This window comes from Brassica oleracea, chromosome C6 (genome assembly GCF_000695525.1).
Source record: "Brassica oleracea var. oleracea cultivar TO1000 chromosome C6, BOL, whole genome shotgun sequence".
NCBI classification, from domain to species: domain Eukaryota; kingdom Viridiplantae; phylum Streptophyta; class Magnoliopsida; order Brassicales; family Brassicaceae; genus Brassica; species Brassica oleracea.
In genome coordinates, this window is record NC_027753.1 from 24,952,554 (window position 1) to 24,970,799 (window position 18,246).

General features: G+C 37.9%; 2 protein-coding genes across 4 annotated transcripts; one reads left to right on the plus strand and one right to left on the minus strand.

Annotated features, from left to right (window-relative positions):
* Positions 1-152: 152 nt before the first annotated feature.
* LOC106299644 (nuclear-pore anchor-like) lies at positions 153-13,206 on the plus strand. The gene is made up of 44 exons (XM_013735702.1): positions 153-584; positions 666-812; positions 882-1,109; positions 1,207-1,299; positions 1,386-1,451; positions 1,560-1,649; positions 1,744-1,821; positions 2,241-2,344; positions 2,823-2,943; positions 3,035-3,127; positions 3,374-3,422; positions 3,537-3,640; positions 3,714-3,782; positions 3,960-4,100; positions 4,204-4,308; positions 4,379-4,492; positions 4,594-4,672; positions 5,149-5,198; positions 5,313-5,489; positions 5,587-5,721; positions 5,785-5,883; positions 5,963-6,004; positions 6,093-6,146; positions 6,228-6,407; positions 6,726-6,773; positions 6,892-6,939; positions 7,286-7,369; positions 7,444-7,518; positions 7,631-7,815; positions 7,906-8,008; positions 8,287-8,403; positions 8,544-8,636; positions 8,849-9,007; positions 9,100-9,153; positions 9,300-9,413; positions 9,588-9,665; positions 9,788-9,937; positions 10,010-10,081; positions 10,387-10,584; positions 10,690-10,864; positions 10,954-11,030; positions 11,117-11,245; positions 11,350-11,463; positions 11,597-13,206. The coding sequence occupies exons 1-44, from the start codon at positions 276-278 to the stop codon at positions 13,028-13,030; spliced, it is 6,234 nt and encodes a 2,077-aa protein (XP_013591156.1). The 5' UTR covers positions 153-275; the 3' UTR covers positions 13,031-13,206.
* Positions 13,207-13,268: 62 nt separating this feature from the next.
* LOC106299645 (YTH domain-containing family protein 2-like) lies at positions 13,269-16,130 on the minus strand. 3 transcript variants are annotated; one of them, XM_013735704.1, is made up of 8 exons: positions 16,006-16,130; positions 15,389-15,459; positions 15,116-15,277; positions 14,666-15,025; positions 14,135-14,575; positions 13,847-14,059; positions 13,631-13,774; positions 13,269-13,516 (listed from the first exon to the last, which is right to left on the minus strand). In XM_013735704.1, the coding sequence occupies exons 2-8, from the start codon at positions 15,446-15,448 to the stop codon at positions 13,412-13,414; spliced, it is 1,485 nt and encodes a 494-aa protein (XP_013591158.1). In that variant the 5' UTR covers positions 15,449-15,459; positions 16,006-16,130; the 3' UTR covers positions 13,269-13,411. The 3 variants fall into 3 exon arrangements, with proteins under 3 accessions (XP_013591158.1, XP_013591157.1, XP_013591159.1); XM_013735703.1 differs by lacking the exon at positions 16,006-16,130 and adding an exon at positions 15,757-15,873; XM_013735705.1 differs by lacking the exon at positions 16,006-16,130 and adding an exon at positions 15,547-15,658.
* Between the last annotated feature and the right edge of the window lie 2,116 nt (positions 16,131-18,246).

An 18,246-nucleotide genomic window follows, 5' to 3' on the forward strand; every position in this document is an offset into this window, starting at 1 on the left:
TAAATATACGTAACTAGGTATTGTTTGTGCCAACAAGAGGCCCAACTTATGACAACAAAGGTAAATCAAAGTTGTGGCCCAATTTCTAACGACGTCGTTTATTTAATGCGACGTATAAACACGCCTGAGGTTTTTCTCGAACATTGCATCGTTCTTCGCCTTCCCGAAGCGATTTTTCATCTCCTCCGTTGGGTTCTCTCCGAAAGTTGCCGTAGTTAAAAAAAAAAAAGAGCGTCCAAAGTTATCGGAGAGATCCAACGTTAGGGCACGAAAAGATGCCCTTGTTTATGCCAGACGATGAGCTTGCGCGGCTATCAAACGACGCCGCGTCGGTGGTTGCAGAGAGAGCCGACGAGTACATCCGGAAGCTGTACGCCGAGTTGGACAGTGTACGTGCCAAGGCCGATGCTGCTTCCATCACGGCGGAGCAGACGTGCTCGCTTCTCGAGCAGAAGTACCTCTCGCTCTCTCAGGATTTCGCGTCGCTTGAATCTCAGCATGCGAAGCTTCAGTCTGATCTCGATGATCGGTTATCTGAGCTCGCACAGTCTCAGGCGCAGAAGCACCAGCTTCATTTGCAATCGGTACGTTCTTGTGCTTTAAGCTTTTGTGTTGAGTTTTGAGCGTGTTTTTGGGATTTGATTGGGATACTTGTTTGATTGCAGATTGAGAAGGACGGAGAGTTAGAGAGGATGACGACGGAGATGTCAGAGCTGCAAAAGTCCAAGAGGCAACTGATGGAGTTGCTGGAGCAGAAAGATTCTGAGATTAGCGAGAAGAACTCTAATATCAAGAGCTATTTGGAGAAGATTGTGAGTGATGCTGCTTCCATAACTTTGTTGCTAATAAAGGAGGGATTGATTTCTTATTGTGTTTATCAGGTTAAGCTGACTGACGCTAGTTCGGAAAAGGAGTCTAGATTTGCTGAAGCAAGCGCTGAATTGGCACGTTCGCAAGCTATGTGCTTTCGTTTGTCTCAGGAGAAAGAGCTTATGGAAAGGCATACTAAGTGGCTTGATGAGGAGTTAACATCTAAAGTTGACAGTTATGCTGAACTCCGTAGGAGGCATTCTGATCTCGAGGCTGAAATGTCGGCGAAGCTTGTGGACGTAAGACTAATTTCAGTAGCTTATTCTAGTGCTTCTGCTCTCTGCTTTTCTGAAATATAGTTTTTAGTTACTTGAGTGCCATGTCATACTCTGTCAGGTTGAGAAAAATTATAATGAATGCTCTAGTTCGTTGAATTGGCATAAGGAAAGATTGAGAGAGCTCGAAACGAAGATTACTTCATTACAAGAGGTATGCATGTCATAAAGCATTTGTCCTCTTTGTAGCACTTCTCTTCATTGTATCTTATATTTACTTATTTTTCTTCATTTTAAAAGGAACTCAGCTCGTGCAAAGATGCAGCAACGACGACTGAAGAGCAATACAGTGCTGAACTTCTCACTGTGAGTTTTCAAAGACTATGCAGATTTTCTTCATTTCACATTTCAGAGAAAAGATCTCCCTAGTTGTTGTTTAGTTCAATCTAATCCATTACTTGGGTGCTGGCATAGGCAAACAAGCTTGTTGAGCTGTACAAGGAAAGTTCGGAGGAATGGTCTAGAAAGGCTGGGGAACTTGAGGGTGTCATTAAGGCCTTAGAGGTAAGCTTGCTGTCAAAATTCAGAGGAAACTGATCGTATCTTGTCATCTTGTATCTGTATGTTCGCCTGTTGAGTTCACATTATGACTAATCAGGCACGCTTGAGCCAAGTCGAGAGTGGGTATAAACATAGACTTGAGAAAGAAATGTCTACGAACCAGAAGTTGGAGAAGGTAATAAGTTCCCTGACTTCTACAGTTCTACTGCGTTATCGTTATTTATAACATCAGGTGCTTAGCTCTGGTGACTCGTTAGGTGGCATCCCTTACTACTTATATTGAGGGGGTTGCATGTGTGAAAAATTGCTGCTAGGGTATCGCGGCACTCAACCTTATAATCAGATATGATACCTTGAGTATACTATGATTGTTTTCTAAAATAAATTAGTTCGTCCTGTCTTTATGAGGAGCATAAGTACCCATAATCTTTATGATTTTAGTAGGTTTTCTTGCGAAATTCTTTCGTCAGTTTTTGATTACTGGGAAGTGGTTTCGGTGAATGGTATACCTTTTGGATCTACGAGTTCTTTTTTGGTGCAATTTTTTATTTATTTGCGAAACAGATGGTTACTTTTTGTGGTCTTCAACTTCAGGAGAACGAAGACATTAAACAAAAACTTGAGAAGTGTGAAGCAGAAATTGAGAAAACTCGAAAAACAGATGAGCTAACGCTTATACCTTTCAGCAGTTTCACAAGGTATGACTCTTCTGCGAACAAGAAATTGTTCATTTTTGTCAGAACTTTATACAGCCACGCAAAAACATGGTATATTTGCTTTTTATGGGTACTCTTACCACTCTGGTTTGCTATACTTGCTTATCAAATTGAGTTAAAAACAAGTAGAAGTAGGGATTAGTGATGTTGGTTGCTTTAAAAAATGCACTTCCAATACAGATTTATAGTTTTCACCTGTTATCCTTTCCTACCAACATGTCTGTCCTTTGACCAAAATATAAGGGCCACAAGTTTTATTAGTTTCTAGCTGTTTCGAGAAATTTTAAAATAGTTAAACTTTAGAGACTTTTATTGGGTTTACAATGAGCGAATTAAGAGTGTTTAAGCCATGAATTAGATCATAGTGGTTGTGAAATATGGTTTTTGATTGCCCTAGTGGCTAGTGCTCATGGAACAATAAAATCCTTACAATGTATCTTTTGAAAATCCTTTGCTCCAGAGGGGTTGACATTTCTGGGACCAGCAACATGATAGTGGAAAGCCATGAAATAATTTCCAAGGTTCCTGCTGGTGTGTCAGGAACAGCACTGGCAGCTTCACTCCTACGTGACGGATGGAGTGTGAGTTTCAGTCTTACTATATTAGTTCAGTTCATCAGCTTCTCAACTTTATTGTTGGTGTGTATATATATATATAAATTTTTTTTTGTAGCTGACCAAAATTTATGAGAAGTATCAAGAGGCTGTTGATGCTATGAGGCATGAGCAATTAGGTCGAAAGGAAGCGGAGTTGATACTACAACGGGTATGAACTAATTGACCTTTGAGTTTAGATGCTGATCTTATCTAGTTTTGTCTTTTTTTTTTTGTCTGTGTTTCGTTTCTACTTTCCAACTTTAGTTCACTTTTCTTTTCCTGTAAACTTATGCAAGACTCTTGGGCTTGTTGGGTAAAAACCTGATGGAAACATTTTAGGTTTCCTTCTCGTCATAGCAGCGTGTCTGGATTTGATCTGTTTGCTAAAGTGCTGGCCTTGAATCCTGCTTTTTAGGTTTTATCCGAACTAGAAGAGAAAGCTGGGTTCATCCAAGAGGAAAGAGGTATGATTCAATTCTGTGCTCCCAAAGATTTCTATCATTTGTGCAGTTTTTTTTGTCTTATTTGAGATATCATGCTTAAACCTATATTTTGGACAATCTGTTTTCTGTTTCCAGGTGAGCATGAGCGTTTGGTTGAAGCTTACTCTCTAGTCAGTCAAAAACTTCAGGATTCTGTCTCTGAACAATCAAATATGGAGAAAGTCATCATGGAGCTAAAGGTACTTGGTATTATCATACTAGCTGTCTAAGATGCATATTTGTGCCGTTCTTATACATTCATTTTATTGATAGGCTGACTTGAGGAGGCGGGAACGTGAAAATATTCTGTATCAGAAAGATATATCTGACCTACAGAAGCAGGTAATTTGACAATCTATTCTCCTTTGTTCACCAGGTTATGATTTTATCTGCATGTTTGTTGTGGTCTTAAGTTTCTTGACTTCTATGATTTGCAATAAATAGGTCAAATTTTAGCTCACAGATATATGACTAGCTGGTTGCCTAATCAACTGCTGCTTCGTTGTATACATGATTTAGGTAACGATACTACTGAAGGAGTGTCGTGATGTCCAACTTCGCTGTGGAGCTGCCGGGGATGAGGAAGAAGATGATACTCAGCTTTCTGATGTTGAGATGGATATGGAATCTGAAGCTGATAAAATAATTTCAGAGCATCTTGTAAGTTTATTTCTTTTCTTGAAGTCATGTTTTGTGTTAGATTTTACATGCGAAATAATTTGTGGATGACTAATGCTTGTCCTCTTGTTTGGATGAATCTCAGTTGAAGTTTAAAAATATAAATGGATTAGTTGAGCAGAATGTTAAGCTCAGGAATCTTGTTCGTAGTCTCTCAGAGCAGATTGAAAGTAGGGAAACGGAGCTGAAGGTATGACGGGTTTTTTTCCAGTTTTTGCTTCGGTAGAACTAAGGTTTTAAATGAACATTTGGAATATCAGGAGAAGTATGAGATAGACCTGAAGAAAAAGACTGATGAAGCTTCTTCCAAAGTAGCCATCGTGCTAGAAAGAGCCGAAGACCAGTGTAAAATGATTGAATCACTGCACGCATCTGTAAGTCCTTCCACCCTTCAGCTCTCTTCTCCATTGCAACACTTGCTTAGATGATCTTGGATTTCAGCTCAGTGATTTATCTTGTACATTGTTCTTTTCAGGTTGCAATGTATAAACGACTATATGAAGAGGAACAGAAACTTCATTCATCTAATTCTCTTTCTTCAGATCCGCCTCCAGGTTCGAGCTCTCTATAGTGACTATCATTGGCTAAGTTTAATTAAATGATTTTAGTTTTATCTTACCATTCCAAATGGTTGAGTAGGAATGCAAGTAATATTGATGTAGTTGGTCCAGATCTCAAATTCAAACAAAAAAGTTTGCTCGTTATCTTTTTTTTTTTAAATAAATAATTAGGTTAGGAAGCATCTTGATTTTTTTAAATAACTACCAAGTTTTTAAGGTTGGGTAAGCTCTGAATTTTTAAAGTTCGCTCGTTATGCTTTACCTAGTTTCATATGTCCCAACTATCACTGGCGAAAATCAATGCTGTATTTTTAAAACAAATTTCAATTGAACTCTGGCTTTTGAGCATAATTAGCTTTCTTGAAAAGTAAAGAAGCTTCACAGGCTGTTGCTTGCTTTTCTCATAAATTAGAATACATAATTCAGTAGTATTAGCTTTACAATGGCGTGACTGAGATGTATTTTGTTAGATGTAGTGCCAGGAAGGAAGAACTTCTTACATCTGCTTGAGGATTCGCAGGTGTGATAGATTTCTAAATCTTTCTAACTCTTCTTTCTTCTTTCTTCTATCTCTCTTTTGTTGCATCAATGTAGTTGTTTGAGACTCATTTGTGGTCTTGATTGCTTGCTCCAGGAAGCTACTAAGAGAGCCCAAGAAAAAACATTTGAACGCATTCGAAGTCTGGAAGAAGATTTAGCGAAGGCTAGGAGTGATATAATTGCGATAAGGTCTGAACGGGATAAGTTGGCCATGGAGGCAAATTTTGCTAGGGAAAAACTAGAAGGCATCATGAAAGAATCTGAACGCAAGGTGATCTTTCATCTCTGTCACAAATTCATGTCATCAACTTCTTGGGTGAATTGTGCTTTCTTCAAAGTTTTCCTCATCTTCGATGTCTTTATATCAGAGGGAAGAAATGAACAGTGTTTTGGCAAGAAACATAGAGTTCTCGCAGCTGATCATCGACCACCAACGGAAGTTACGTGAGAGTTCTGAGTCTCTGCATGCAGCGGAAGGGATTTCTAGAAAATTATCTATGGAGGTTGTACATCAATCACACTTTATGATTTCTGTGCTTTCATTCTAACAGTCATCTGTGTTATAGGTATCGGTTCTTAAACAAGAAAAAGAGGTGTTATCAAATGCTGAGAAAAGAGCCTCTGATGAGGTTTCTGCTTTATCTCAGAGAGTTTATCGCCTTCAGGTTTGAAAAATGAGAGTAGTGCAAATTCTGTCTTAAGTTGTGCTACTCTTTTTCTTTTGGCTAACCTGGTTTTCTGCAGGCTACCTTGGATACTATCCAGAGTACAGAGGAAGTTCGTGAGGTAACAAAACCACCTTTGATGTTAGTGTACTAATTCTTTACGGGAGATAATACTGATTAAAATTTGACATCCTTACCAAATATCTCAGGAAGCAAGAGCTGCCGAGAGAAGGAAACAAGAGGAGCATATCAAGCAACTTGAGGTCCAATATCATATTTAATAATTCGACTGTTGGCGTATTCCTTAGCTTTCTTATATAGATTTTTGGATTGTGTTTCCTCAGAAAGAATGGGCTGAAGCTAAAAAAGAATTGCAAGAAGAAAGGAGCAATGCGCGGAATAGCACTTCGGACCGCAATCAAACTTTGAACAATGCTGTTAGGCAGGTCGAAGAAATGGGGAAAGAATTGGCTAATGCCTTGAAGGCTGTCTCGGCAGCAGAGTCCAGGGCTTCTGTGGCTGAGGTAATGTTTAAAGTCTATTTTACGTTAATAATAATAACTCGTCTCATGAACACATGGACCAATTCCACACTGCATCGAGGTGTTGCATACTCAAGCTTTTCTAGATCGACCCTTACTGGTTACCTTTTTCTGTTGGCTACTTTTGTCAAGTGAGTCTTTGTATGTGATTTGGTTTGTACGAACGGGTTTTACTAGTTCTAGATATGTCTAGTGTCCACAACTACATTGTCAGATCAATGTCTAGTGTCCACAACTACATTGTCAGATCATTTTTAGCAGACTGTTGTCGTTGATTATTTCTTTATATGTGTAAATTAGGCTAGACTTTCTGATTTGGAGAAGAAGATAAGATCTTCAGATCCTAAGGTAATGTTTTGATTTAATGATAATTGAATTGTGGGGGTTACTTCAAACGGCAGATTCCTGGATGGAATTTGCAATTGCTACTTTGTACGTGTGATGAATTTCGTTTTCAAACTTTTAGGTTCGTGATATGGAGAGTGGTGGAGTCGTCTCTCTTTCTGATAATGAGGTCAGTGAAGTGTGAAGTTCTTCAGCAATAATTTTTTTTAATGATGATTAAATTCCGTAATTACAGTATTGTTCAGATTTCTTGGTTGCAATGCAACTTTTAGTATTCTAAAGTACAAACAATGCTGCTTTTAAAATAAGGGGAAATTTCTTGGAGCCATAGATGTGTCTCAGGCAGGAGTTAGGATCTGCATTACCCAGCTAGTTGAATTATGTCATGCAGATTTGAGACTTTCGCTTAAGAAATTGTGTTGAGTTTACCTTTTACTTGTTGCTATATAGCAATCTAATGTTTGGTGGTTGTAAGGTTGTCAAACTCCTTTTGATGTGGTTGTTATTTACTCTAGATATCCATAGACCTGCATACTGCTAAGGAAGAAATGGAAAAGTTGAGGGGAGAAGTAGAATCTAGCAAAAGCCACATGCTTCAGGTAATTGTTGAATTGGCTTAGATTGTTTTTATTTTCATCACCACTAGGAACTGACCTTCTGGACCATCTTGTAGTACAAGAGTATAGCTCAGGTGAATGAAACAGCTTTAAAGCAGATGGAATCTGCCCATGAGAACTTCAGAATTGAGGTATTGTTATTGTCCGGAAACAATGATCTCGTCTGGCTATTCAGCTATTTCCTTTCTGATAGAACTAGATCTGTTATAGGTTTTAATTTTAAACCTGATGAGTATTTTATAGGCTGAAAAGACACAGAAATCGTTGGAAGCAGAGCTTGTTTCTCTTAGGGAAAGGGTTTCAGAACTTGAAAACGACTGTATACAGAAATCGGAGCAAATAGCCAATGCTGCTGCAGGAAAAGAAGATGCTCTTGTATCAGCATCAGCTGAAATTGCAAGCCTGAGAGAAGAAAGCTTAGTTAAAAGGTAAATGTTCTATTTTGGGTCAAATGTATATTTCGACCCACACGCATACACTTGTTCGTTTTTAAATTTACATCCTAAACTTAATTGCAGTTCCCAAATCGAAGCAATTAATATCCAGATGTCCATTTTGAAAAATGACCTGGAGAAGGAACATGAGAAATGGCGTGTTGCTCAGAGAAATTATGAAAGACAGGTTTGTGAAGGCTCTCTATTTTAATGAAAATATTCACGTTGCTGGCTATAACGTTGGTTTTTATCGGATAAGAGACTGTAGTAATTCAGTACTCATCCTCTTGCTCCACTTCATGAAGCAGTGGTCTTATGAAACTCTATATTATTGTACCTCTGTCTTATGACACTTTCGATATTTCATGAAATACTTGTTAGGTATCTGCCATAGTTTGTCCTGTTCTCTATTCCGCAGACATTTTAACGACCTATCTTTTTGCTTCTCTACTTTTTGAAACGCAGGTTATTCTGCAGTCTGAAACTATTCAAGAGCTTACGAAAACATCACAGGCTTTGGCTTCCCTTCAAGAGGAGGCATCTGAACTTCGTAAATTGGCTGATGCAAGGGGAACGGAAATTGTAACATCTACTCATTTAAAACTTCACTATGCTATTTTTAAATTGCACAGATATTGCTGTTCAGATTCGTTAACTGGTGAAAAACATAAACTTAAATGCTGGTTCCTGACACTATTCAATTTACTGTATATTTTTTTCAGTCCGAGCTTACCTCCAAGTGGAGTGAAGAGAAATTTATGTTAGAGCAGCAAAAGAATCTAGCGGAGAAGAAGTATCATGATCTCAACGAACAGGTGGCCACTGCTCTCTGATTATACCTTTTGGCAACCGTATTTTTTCCCATCCATATGGCATTAGCAATACGAATATGGCACCTCTCGTCGATTATCTATTTGACGTTAGTTAGTGTATTCCATTCCTATCATATATGATGAGGATTGTGTAGAGATTTAATTCATTATCGTGTTATGAATATTCCACTCATCTTAATTGCTCTCTGCATCAGAACAAAATACTGCATAGCCGACTTGAGGCTATGCATCTTCACTCGGCTGAGAAAGATAGCCGTTCTGGAAAAATATCATCTGAAAGCACTGGCTCAGATCAACTTGGAGATTCTGGTTTGCAAAGTGTAGTTAATTATTTGCGCAGAACGAAGGAAATAGTAAGAGAAGTTCCTTTTTGGATTGTTTTCTTTTCTTTCTGCCTCGTGTGCGTATTGTGTGGTTTTCTAAGTTTTGAGCATCTTTTTAACAGGCTGAAACAGAGATATCACTTATGAGACAGGAAAAATTACGGTTGCAATCGCAAGTAAGTCGCTGTCCTTTATCGTTGTTCTGATTTTTGCTATCACATCTCTTTTCAAGCAACACCCTGTTCCAATACACGCACACATCCTATATTATTTCAAAGTTATGGTTGCATTATGAGTTTTCTTACAACATGTTATTGTCTAGCTTGAGAGTGCCGTGAAGATGGCAGAGTCTGCCCGGGGTTCACTTAATGCTGAGCGTTCCAGTTCAAGGGCCTCATTATTGACTGAGGATGAAATCAAATCTCTTCAGCTTCAGGTAAAATTGCCTGATTCAATAACTTATGGTCTTGCTACTTTAGTTCCATAATTCATTACTTTCTGCTGTCTTGCCAAATTAAAAACTTTCTGCTTGGAGTTTGTCTTTTGGATCCCCTAGCCAAGGTTGGACTGAAACGATTTAATTTTGCTGACTCCAAAGTTCTTCTTGCAGGTCAATGAGATGAACTTGTTCCGTGAAAGCAACATGCAACTCAGGGAGGAAAACAAACACAATTTTGAGGAGTGCCAGGTTCGTAGTGGAACTTTCAGGAAAACTTCTTCTGCTTTATATCGTTGTGTTAAACTCCCTTACAGCTCCTGATCCTGTTAACTGTCTTAGAGAGAGCTGATGAAACTTGTTTGAAACTTCAGAGACTGCGTGAAGTATCTCAAAAGGCTAGGACAGATTTCGAAAACTCAGAAAATCTATTGAAGCAAAAGCAAACGGAGTTAGACTTGTGTATGAAAGAGACGGAAAGGCTAAGGAAGGAGATAGATCTTCAAAAAAGGAGGGTTGATGAGGTAAGACATTTTAAACTTCTCTCGCTATATATTTATTTGCGCATACTTACAATAGTTTTTCATTTTGTGAAGTTGCGAGAGACGTATAAAAACATTGATGTTGCTGACTACAATCGCCTCAAAGATGAAATGCGGCAATTCGAGGTATGCCTCTAAAGAAAAAAGTGACTATTGAAATATTATTTTTTCTTAGGTGCGCACGTGTGGATATATCCCTATATAAGTGGACTAGATTTGTTACTTTGCAATAAGTTTCAATCTCAATTATGAAATAATACTGCTGAAGGTGGTTAGTAAGGACTGTATATCAATGACACTGTCTAGGAGGCTTCTGTCTCCTTTTTTTAACCTTTGACGCTTATTTACACTATGGCATTTCGATTATCAAACGCCTATATAATTCTAGTGGATGATAAGTGTCGTTTTAACTGTGTTTATATGACTTTTAGGAGAAACTGAAAGGGAAAGATGCTCATATTGAGGAAATCAAGAAGCTTGTGTTAGAGAAGGAGAATAAGATATCTCTACTAGAGAAGGATCTAACAAACTGCAAAAACGAACTGAGAGAGAGGGAGAAGGATCGAACAAAATGCAAAACAGAACTGAGTGAGAGGGAAAAGAGGTTAGACGCTGCTCAGCAAGCACAGGTAGAAATGATAACGATCTCTCTTGAGGGAAATTTAGCTGTTACATGTAGAATGAGAACTACCCCATGTGGATCGGTAACTCTATCTCTGTATTTTTTTTGTCAGGTGACTATGCAGTCAGAGATTGAGAATTTGAAAGCAGAGATTACTAAGCTGAAAGGAGATTCCGAAAGGTTGAGAAAATCTTTTACTAACATTAAGAGAAAGCTCGATAAAGAAAAGGACGACTTAAACAGAGAAAACCAGTCGCTCTCTAAACAATTAGAGGAAGCCAAAGAGGGTAATTATTATTGTTACTAGTACCATTTTCATAATTTGTGTGGCAAGTTTGTATTGGTATTTGCTCATGTTTTCTATTGCTGCCAAAAGCTGGAAAGAGAACAACATCTGATGCCACGGCGGAGCAGGCCGTTAAGGAGAGAGATGAAAAAGAACAAAAGATTCAGGTATTATTAGATTAATCTATTTAATTTGTGTCTTTACTGCTTCATGTGTTTATGTGTGTGTTTAAACGCATGAACATTTTCTGCAGATATTGGATAAGTTTGTTCATTCACTGAAAGATGACCTGAAGAAGAAAGATGACGAATTAACTAAAGAGAAAACAGAACGCAAGTCTGTTGAGAAAGTATTTGGAGACTCCTTGGCCAAAATTAAACAGGTTCGGTTCTCTCCAGCCTCACTTGCGTGTCTCTTGTCACTCATGCCGTGTGTGTCTCCTCACCCAATACCTTATAGCTCATGTGTTCCCTATCTGTTTCTCAGGAGAAAACAAAAGTGGATGAAGAGCTTGTTAAGCTCGAGAGGTATCAGACGGCATTGGCTCGACTCTCTGAAGAATTGGACAAGTTGAAGCAAGCTGATGGAAATCTGCCTGAGGTAACAAACTTCATCTCTTGGATGTATAATAATATATGATTAGTATCCCTTTTTCTTCGTATATTTGTAAATAATATATTCATATTATGCATCCATACATGATTCTAAACTTTTCAATTTTTTTTGTCAAAAGGGTACTTCAGCTGTCCAGGCTCTCTCTGGAAGCGTATTGAATGACCAAGCCGCTGCGTACGTATCAGCTGTAGACTATTTTGAACGCATGGCTCGTACTATTGTCCACAATTCTCAAGGTAGCACAAAATCTACTGGTACGGTGACTGAAGCTTCCCCTGCTACAGTTGAGCCTTCAGCCATTGTCAAAGCCTCTCCTTCAAAAGCTCCGGTGGAAACTACCCAGCAGCCACCCAAAGAGAAGAGATTGGTTTCGCTGAAACCAAGCGCTGAGCTCCGCAGACCGGTTAGGAGGATTAAACGTCCTCAATTTATTAAACCAGAGGAACCTCCTCAAGCTGATGTTGAGATGCCAGAAGCTGAGGGAGCTGGTGATGAAGGAAAACAGCCTTCCTCCAATGTTACAGAGAGCCAAGTAACCACAATGCCACCACCTTTTCAGACACATATCCGTAAACGCCAGGCCGATCCATTGGCTTCTGAGCCACAACAAGGGACTCGGGAAACCAGTTCAGAAATTGCACCACCTGCGCCGAAGAAGCCTAAAGGATCTGAGTCACAACCTGATACTACCGAAAGTGAAACCCTCCCTAAAGAGCCAGACGTGGATGAATCCATGGATGCGACTACTGCCGCTGAGGATGACAATGAAGAAGAAACAGAAGCCGAGACTGCAGAGGAGAAAACAGAGGAAACTACGGAAGCACAACAAGAAAGTGAAGCTGAAGTCCAAGAGAAAGCTGATGAGCCAGTAGAAGAGAATCCAACTGAGACAGAAACCATTCCTACCGAAGAAGAGTTTAAGGATCAGACCGAACAAGAGAATCAAGATCTTCTGGCAGACGTGGAATTTGATAAAGAAGAAGGAGAGTTCGATCTAGACACTCTGGAAGATCTCGAAGAGGCCAAGGATGTAATTACACCCACGCAGTCACCAATTAGGATAGAGAAATCAACGGAGGAAGCTGAAACAACCATTGAACCAGCACTAGAAGATGCTAAGAACGATGAAGGAGCTGCTGAAGAAGCCTCTGATAAACCCGACAATGGTCACAATCAACAAGTAGAAGAAACCGATCTCAAGCCAGAGACCACAATAGCTACAACTGTCACAGCATCCACTTCCTCTACTCCAGCTTCTGCAAGTCCAAGCGAAACTCAAGAAACTGAAGAAACGAAGAGAGCAGCGTCGCCAAGCAGAACTATTAATATAGCTGATAAAGCAAAAGAGCAAGCAGCTCTAAGACAAGCCGGAGTAGCCACTCTAGGTGGAACCCGAACTCCTTCACCAGGCAACCGAGCTGCTTCATCATCCCTCCTCAGAGGTCGTGGCCGAGTTGTAAACACTCGAGGAGGAAATCGACTGAATACTCGTGGTGGCCGAACCCCACGTGGTGGTGGTGCTGGACGTGGACAACCCCCGAGCCAGCCGTGATCTGTTTTGGGTATGTTTCATCATTTTCCCACCTCTTGAGCGCCATACAGGATTAGCCAGGCAGGCACGTTGAAGAGAAACTTTATGGTCGTAGAGAACTCATTTCATGTCTAAACCTTGTCTACATTTTGTCCTCCGATTTTCAGATTTCACTATAAAACCAGTTTCTATTGATTGATTACAAATTGCAAAACATATAAGCAAACAAACAACACCCAGGAAGCAAAAAAAAAAAAAAAAAAAAAAAAAAACTTTTATTGCAACGTACAACAAAATAATTGAGCAACACTTGTTATAAAATAAAACCAATCCGGAGCAATCGGACTGTTTATGTTGATCCTTTAAAAAAAAAAACAAAAAGCACTCTATAGCTTCTTCTAGTTACTTCAGAGAATCAAGAGTCCCTGTTATGTCTGTGTTTCCCTCTTTGACTGTATCTGATATCTCCAGTGTTTGAATGTCAGCAACCAAGTCTTCTTCTTGCTTCTGTAATAGAAAAAACATAAGAAGAGACAAAGAGAGGCCATATTTCTAGTTAGAATAACATACATAGAAGGAGAAGAAGATGATTGCAAGATATAAAGAGGAGAAACTCAGGACCTTTAATACCGGATTGAACCTTAGCTTCTTCTGTACCATAACCCTTTCTCTGTTTTCATAAAAATCGAAATCATCTAATATAGATGTCTTTGCTGCATAGCTTTTGAAGATGTTCAACACTTCATTCCCTTGTTGCAACCTCACCTACATTTGAAGGCAACAGTGTGAGATTACAATGATCCACTTTCTTGAGCAACTAAAAGACTATTTTCTTACCTCTTGTGTGTCTCTGCTATTTGTTACAGGCTTGTTCTCATTGTTCTCTAGTATCACATGCCTTAGTTGTGGATTTGGAACATCTTTAATTATGTGCCACTTGACAGGAAAATAGCCAGTCCACTTATCTTGCTGCCAAAACTCCATGCTCTTCTCATAATCCACTCTCCCAGTCATCTCAGCTACACCACAAAACTGGCCACTTGCATTAACCTGAGTCCAATAAAACGCATCAGAGACCAAACAGAGATGTCTGCAACAAATGAATTACTCATAAGACTGCCTTACCGAGAAGAAGAGGAAGACCGGGCACGTTCCACCGTTCTCTGCAACCTTCTTTTGAGATTCTTGATACGCACTGTCCAACTTCTTGTTCCCATTGAGAGTACTAGACCAAACATTGTACTTGATGCTCTTGTGAATGTCGTCTTCGCTATAAGATTTTATCACAAAAAACATTGCTTCTTCATACTTGCTCTGGAAGCTAGGGAGGTTATATTGATCCCTTTTGATCACAGAACCTACACCGTTGCTTCTTCCCTTCCCTTCACCATCCAACAAACAAGACTCGCATTCTCCATCTTCTTGCACATTTTCACTCATGCTACTACCATTTTCTTTGTTTCTCGCTTTCAACTTCTCAGTTTCATCCCGGTTTGAGGCTCCATACTTCTTCTTCAACGGTCCACCTCTTTCTTGATTATGCGGAGGGAGTGGAGCATAGCTGCTCTGCAATTCATATGACATGAACCAAACAACAAAGAAAATATCAGTCAAGATCTTCTCAATATAAGTGATATAGAGAAGAAGAAGAATTACTTTTTGCGGTGTTTTAGGCCGACCTCCCATGCCATGGCCAGTGAAAGAAGTCTTGCTCTTTGAGTAATAATTGCTATAGTTATGACTTGACGAAGAAGATATGTTCTGTTTCATAGATTGGTTGTTTGAAGCAACACCATAGACATAATTGTCTCCAACAGGGTCCCATAGATAGGTAGGAGATGAAACATTTCCATAACCATATTGGTTCTGGTAATATCCTTGAGCTGCATACATAGGTGAGTTGAGTGCCTGACTCGATACACCAGCCGGGCTTATAGGCATGTAAGTGGGACTAACATCATAAGATTGAAACCCTGGCATCATGTATATCAAAGATCCATTTTCCCCTTGCATAACCTTTAAATCAAGATCAAGAAAATGATCAATTAAAATAAGCTTAATTTATTGAGTAATTAGTTCTTTATTAACAAGGAAGATTTGATTTACCGGGTACTGAACATCTGTGCCATAACCATAGTATCCATTATCCTTTGCTTCTCCAAGTGAACCATCAACACTTGGATAGTAGAATCCATAGTAGCCACCATACGGACAAGGCAGGCCTTGATATGTCTCAAGAGTTTCATAATACGGCTCTGACTGGTTCTTCTAATAACCCCAACAAACCAAAACACAAGAATACAAAACATATATTGTTAAAAATATTAAAAAAAAAACAATTTCTCAGAGATTATACAAAAGAAGATAAAAACGTTTTACCATGGACGTGGAGGAGGCAGCGACTTTAGCAAGAGGATCAACTTTAAGGTTCTTCACCATATCTTCAGTGGCTGAAACATATAAACAAACGTTCTCTATGAGATCAGATTCAGAAACCTTATAAGCATAGATTAGACACAAAGATTAGTAATCCTTAATTTCTTATCGGTGTTAGAAGACAGGTTTGAAACGTTGTCTGAATATTTAGTCGTACCGACAAAACTTTTTTTTTTCTTTTGGAAGATAAGACTATTTAGTTTCAAAACAGAGAAAACATCAGAGCACTAAACCCATACTCCACGCATAAAGACTAATCAGAACAACATGGACTACACAACGTGTGTTTGCGTGGGAAAGAAAGACAGTACGTTCACGAGGAGGTTTGGGGACATGAGAAGTCATCGACAAAGAAGTTGGTATAAGAAACTAGATGATGAGATTCAAGAAAACTGGTCAAAGAAAAAAGAAGGTAAGATAAAATAAAAACTTTTCAAAACAATACAAAACACAAAATGAATAAGGAACCAAGACAGGATTATCTGTATTACAGAGGTTTATTTATTAACTAATAAAAGAAAATCATGAAGCAGACATCATCAAGAGATTGTCAACTTTACCTGAAACCAAAGTACAGATACGGAACAGAGCAAAAACAGAGAGATGATGAGATATAGAGAGAGGAGAAGAACGGTAATAGCTGGTGAAGAAGAAATAATGAACAGATTTTTTTTGTTTCTATTTGTCCCCTTCTTTAATTATTTTAGTTGGAAAATATACAAAATATAGAAAATAATCAAATATACAAAATAAGAACTTTTTTATAAAAAAGATAGAGGTTGGGGAGATGTACAGATGGAGGGTCAGCAATAGTCCACGTCATGGATTCTCGTAAGATGGATGAATGGTAACCGTTGGATTAGGCTACATCTTTTCTTGCTAACTTTTCCATCTGGAATCTATTCTTATACAACTTTCTTCTAAGTGCTTCTAAAGGTTATATAAAAAAAGGAATCTTAATTTGGCATTAGTCAGCTAACACAATTAATTCTATTTTTTCCATAGGAATATATATTATGTCGAAAAATATGAAAGCTAGGACCAGTTCTCTTGGTTGGGCAAACAAAGAAAAAAACATAGAATATGGTTTCAAACAAAAAGAATATAATATTAGATAGTTGAAAACAATGTATCCTTCAATCCTAGAAAGAAGAAAAAAGTTTTTTAAAAAAAAAAAAAAAAAAAAAAAAAAGAAGCAATACCACAAATAAGAAAAACCCAAATGCTTTCCCTTTCCATTAAAATGACATATTTATATTGATGAATTTTAGCATTGTTTTAGTAATTTTTTTCTAAACCATGTATATAATTTAATTGTTTTTTATGTACATAGATATGTTTTTTGGATGACAAGCCATGAACACAAATATGTTTTTAGCATACGGTCCAGGTGTTGTTGTTTGGATTTTTCCTTCAAAAATGTTATTTAAGAGCGTAGATTGAGATCTCTTGCCCTTGATGTGGTTCCATTATTGCAAATCTGAGATTTCTTTTTAAATTTGTATCATTAGGTGTCAACTGGCCCATTCGTATATATATCTAATTGTATTCACTCAATGTTTTATTTATACTTTTCCCATCAAATACCAGATCCGATTCATAATTATGATTTAAAATAGGTGGCTAACACATCTATTATAAGTTCAACTATCTTACAATTGCAAGAATGAACACTTAAATACGTTTTAGCTTCTCTTTATAAGATTGCGACTAATAATTAAACTCCTGCCTCACCTTACATGCCCTTTTAGCAAAATAAAATGTGTGTTTCTCACTCTCTCCATTAGTATTATATCCCAAGTAGATATTGCTTCGGGATCAAGTATATTTGTCAACATCGCACAAGAAGAAAATCATATGAAACTACTTAATATACAATAAATCCAAATTTTTATGGAGCAGAAGAGAATTACAAGGTTCCACGTTTTGCCTTTGTCATGGCCTGAACGTGTCTGCTTCACATCTATATGTTCTTTTTGAAACTATATTTAGTTTTCTTTGCGTCTTTGAATTATTTGTATGTATTGATTTTATGTTGTTATATGTGATTACGTACGTATAACAGATTTATAAGATTGCATAAAAGAAAGAGCCCATTTTGTAGTCTACAAGTATTAAACCACTGAATAAATATCTAGATAATGAACTAATCTTAGGGGGTGTTAGTTGACTTCATCAATTTATATTTATATTAAGCTTTGTTGTTATTCTTTAGACAATCTCCAATAATTCAATATATTTTTTGTTCTAAAATAGAATAACTTATAATAGAGTTGAGTTATACTCTAATGGTATTCTATTTTAGAGTCTAAAATGGAGTCACGAACACAAAACAAACAATTTACTCATACATAGAGTAAATCTATTTTTTACATTATTATAGAACGAGAAATAGAATATCATTGTATCATTTTTACTCTAAACTTTATTTTAGTGTAAAAATAAAGTAGAGTGGGAGATGCTCCAGGTAAATTATGAACTAAATTATGAACTGAAGAATAAGTAATCATCCGGCTTTATGAAATGGTCTCAAATTACTTTCGAACATTAGAGGGCTATAATGGGCCTTTTTAGTGTTATCTTTGTTGAAGCTTACATGATCTGAGAGTACTTGGTGGTTATTCAAGAAGAGGAGCAGATCAGTTATGAAGCATAATGAAGGATGAAGAAGCAATCACCAATGCGGCCTCTAGAGTGAGGTGATTGGTACTACAGTCTGAAGCATCCTGTCATGAAGGTTTCAGTAACATGGTGGTGACTCATGAAGAAGAAGCAGCCAAGACTCAGCTTGTATCTATCAA

Bases quoted from the DNA above. Each gene is read 5' to 3' on its own strand.
- LOC106299644 (XM_013735702.1), top strand. From the start codon at position 276: ATGCCCTTGTTTATGCCAGACGATGAGCTTGCGCGGCTATCAAACGAC. The intron at 6,940-7,285 runs GTCAGTGAAGTG...TATTTACTCTAG, and splicing joins TCTCTCTTTCTGATAATGAG to ATATCCATAGACCTGCATAC. The intron at 8,637-8,848 runs GTGGCCACTGCT...TCTCTGCATCAG, and splicing joins ATCATGATCTCAACGAACAG to AACAAAATACTGCATAGCCG.
- LOC106299645 (XM_013735703.1), bottom strand. From the start codon at position 15,790: ATGACTTCTCATGTCCCCAAACCTCCTCGTGAAC. The intron at 14,576-14,665 runs GTAATTCTTCTT...TATGAATTGCAG, and splicing joins GGCCTAAAACACCGCAAAAA to AGCAGCTATGCTCCACTCCC. The intron at 14,060-14,134 runs GTAAGGCAGTCT...TATTGGACTCAG, and splicing joins CGGTCTTCCTCTTCTTCTCG to GTTAATGCAAGTGGCCAGTT.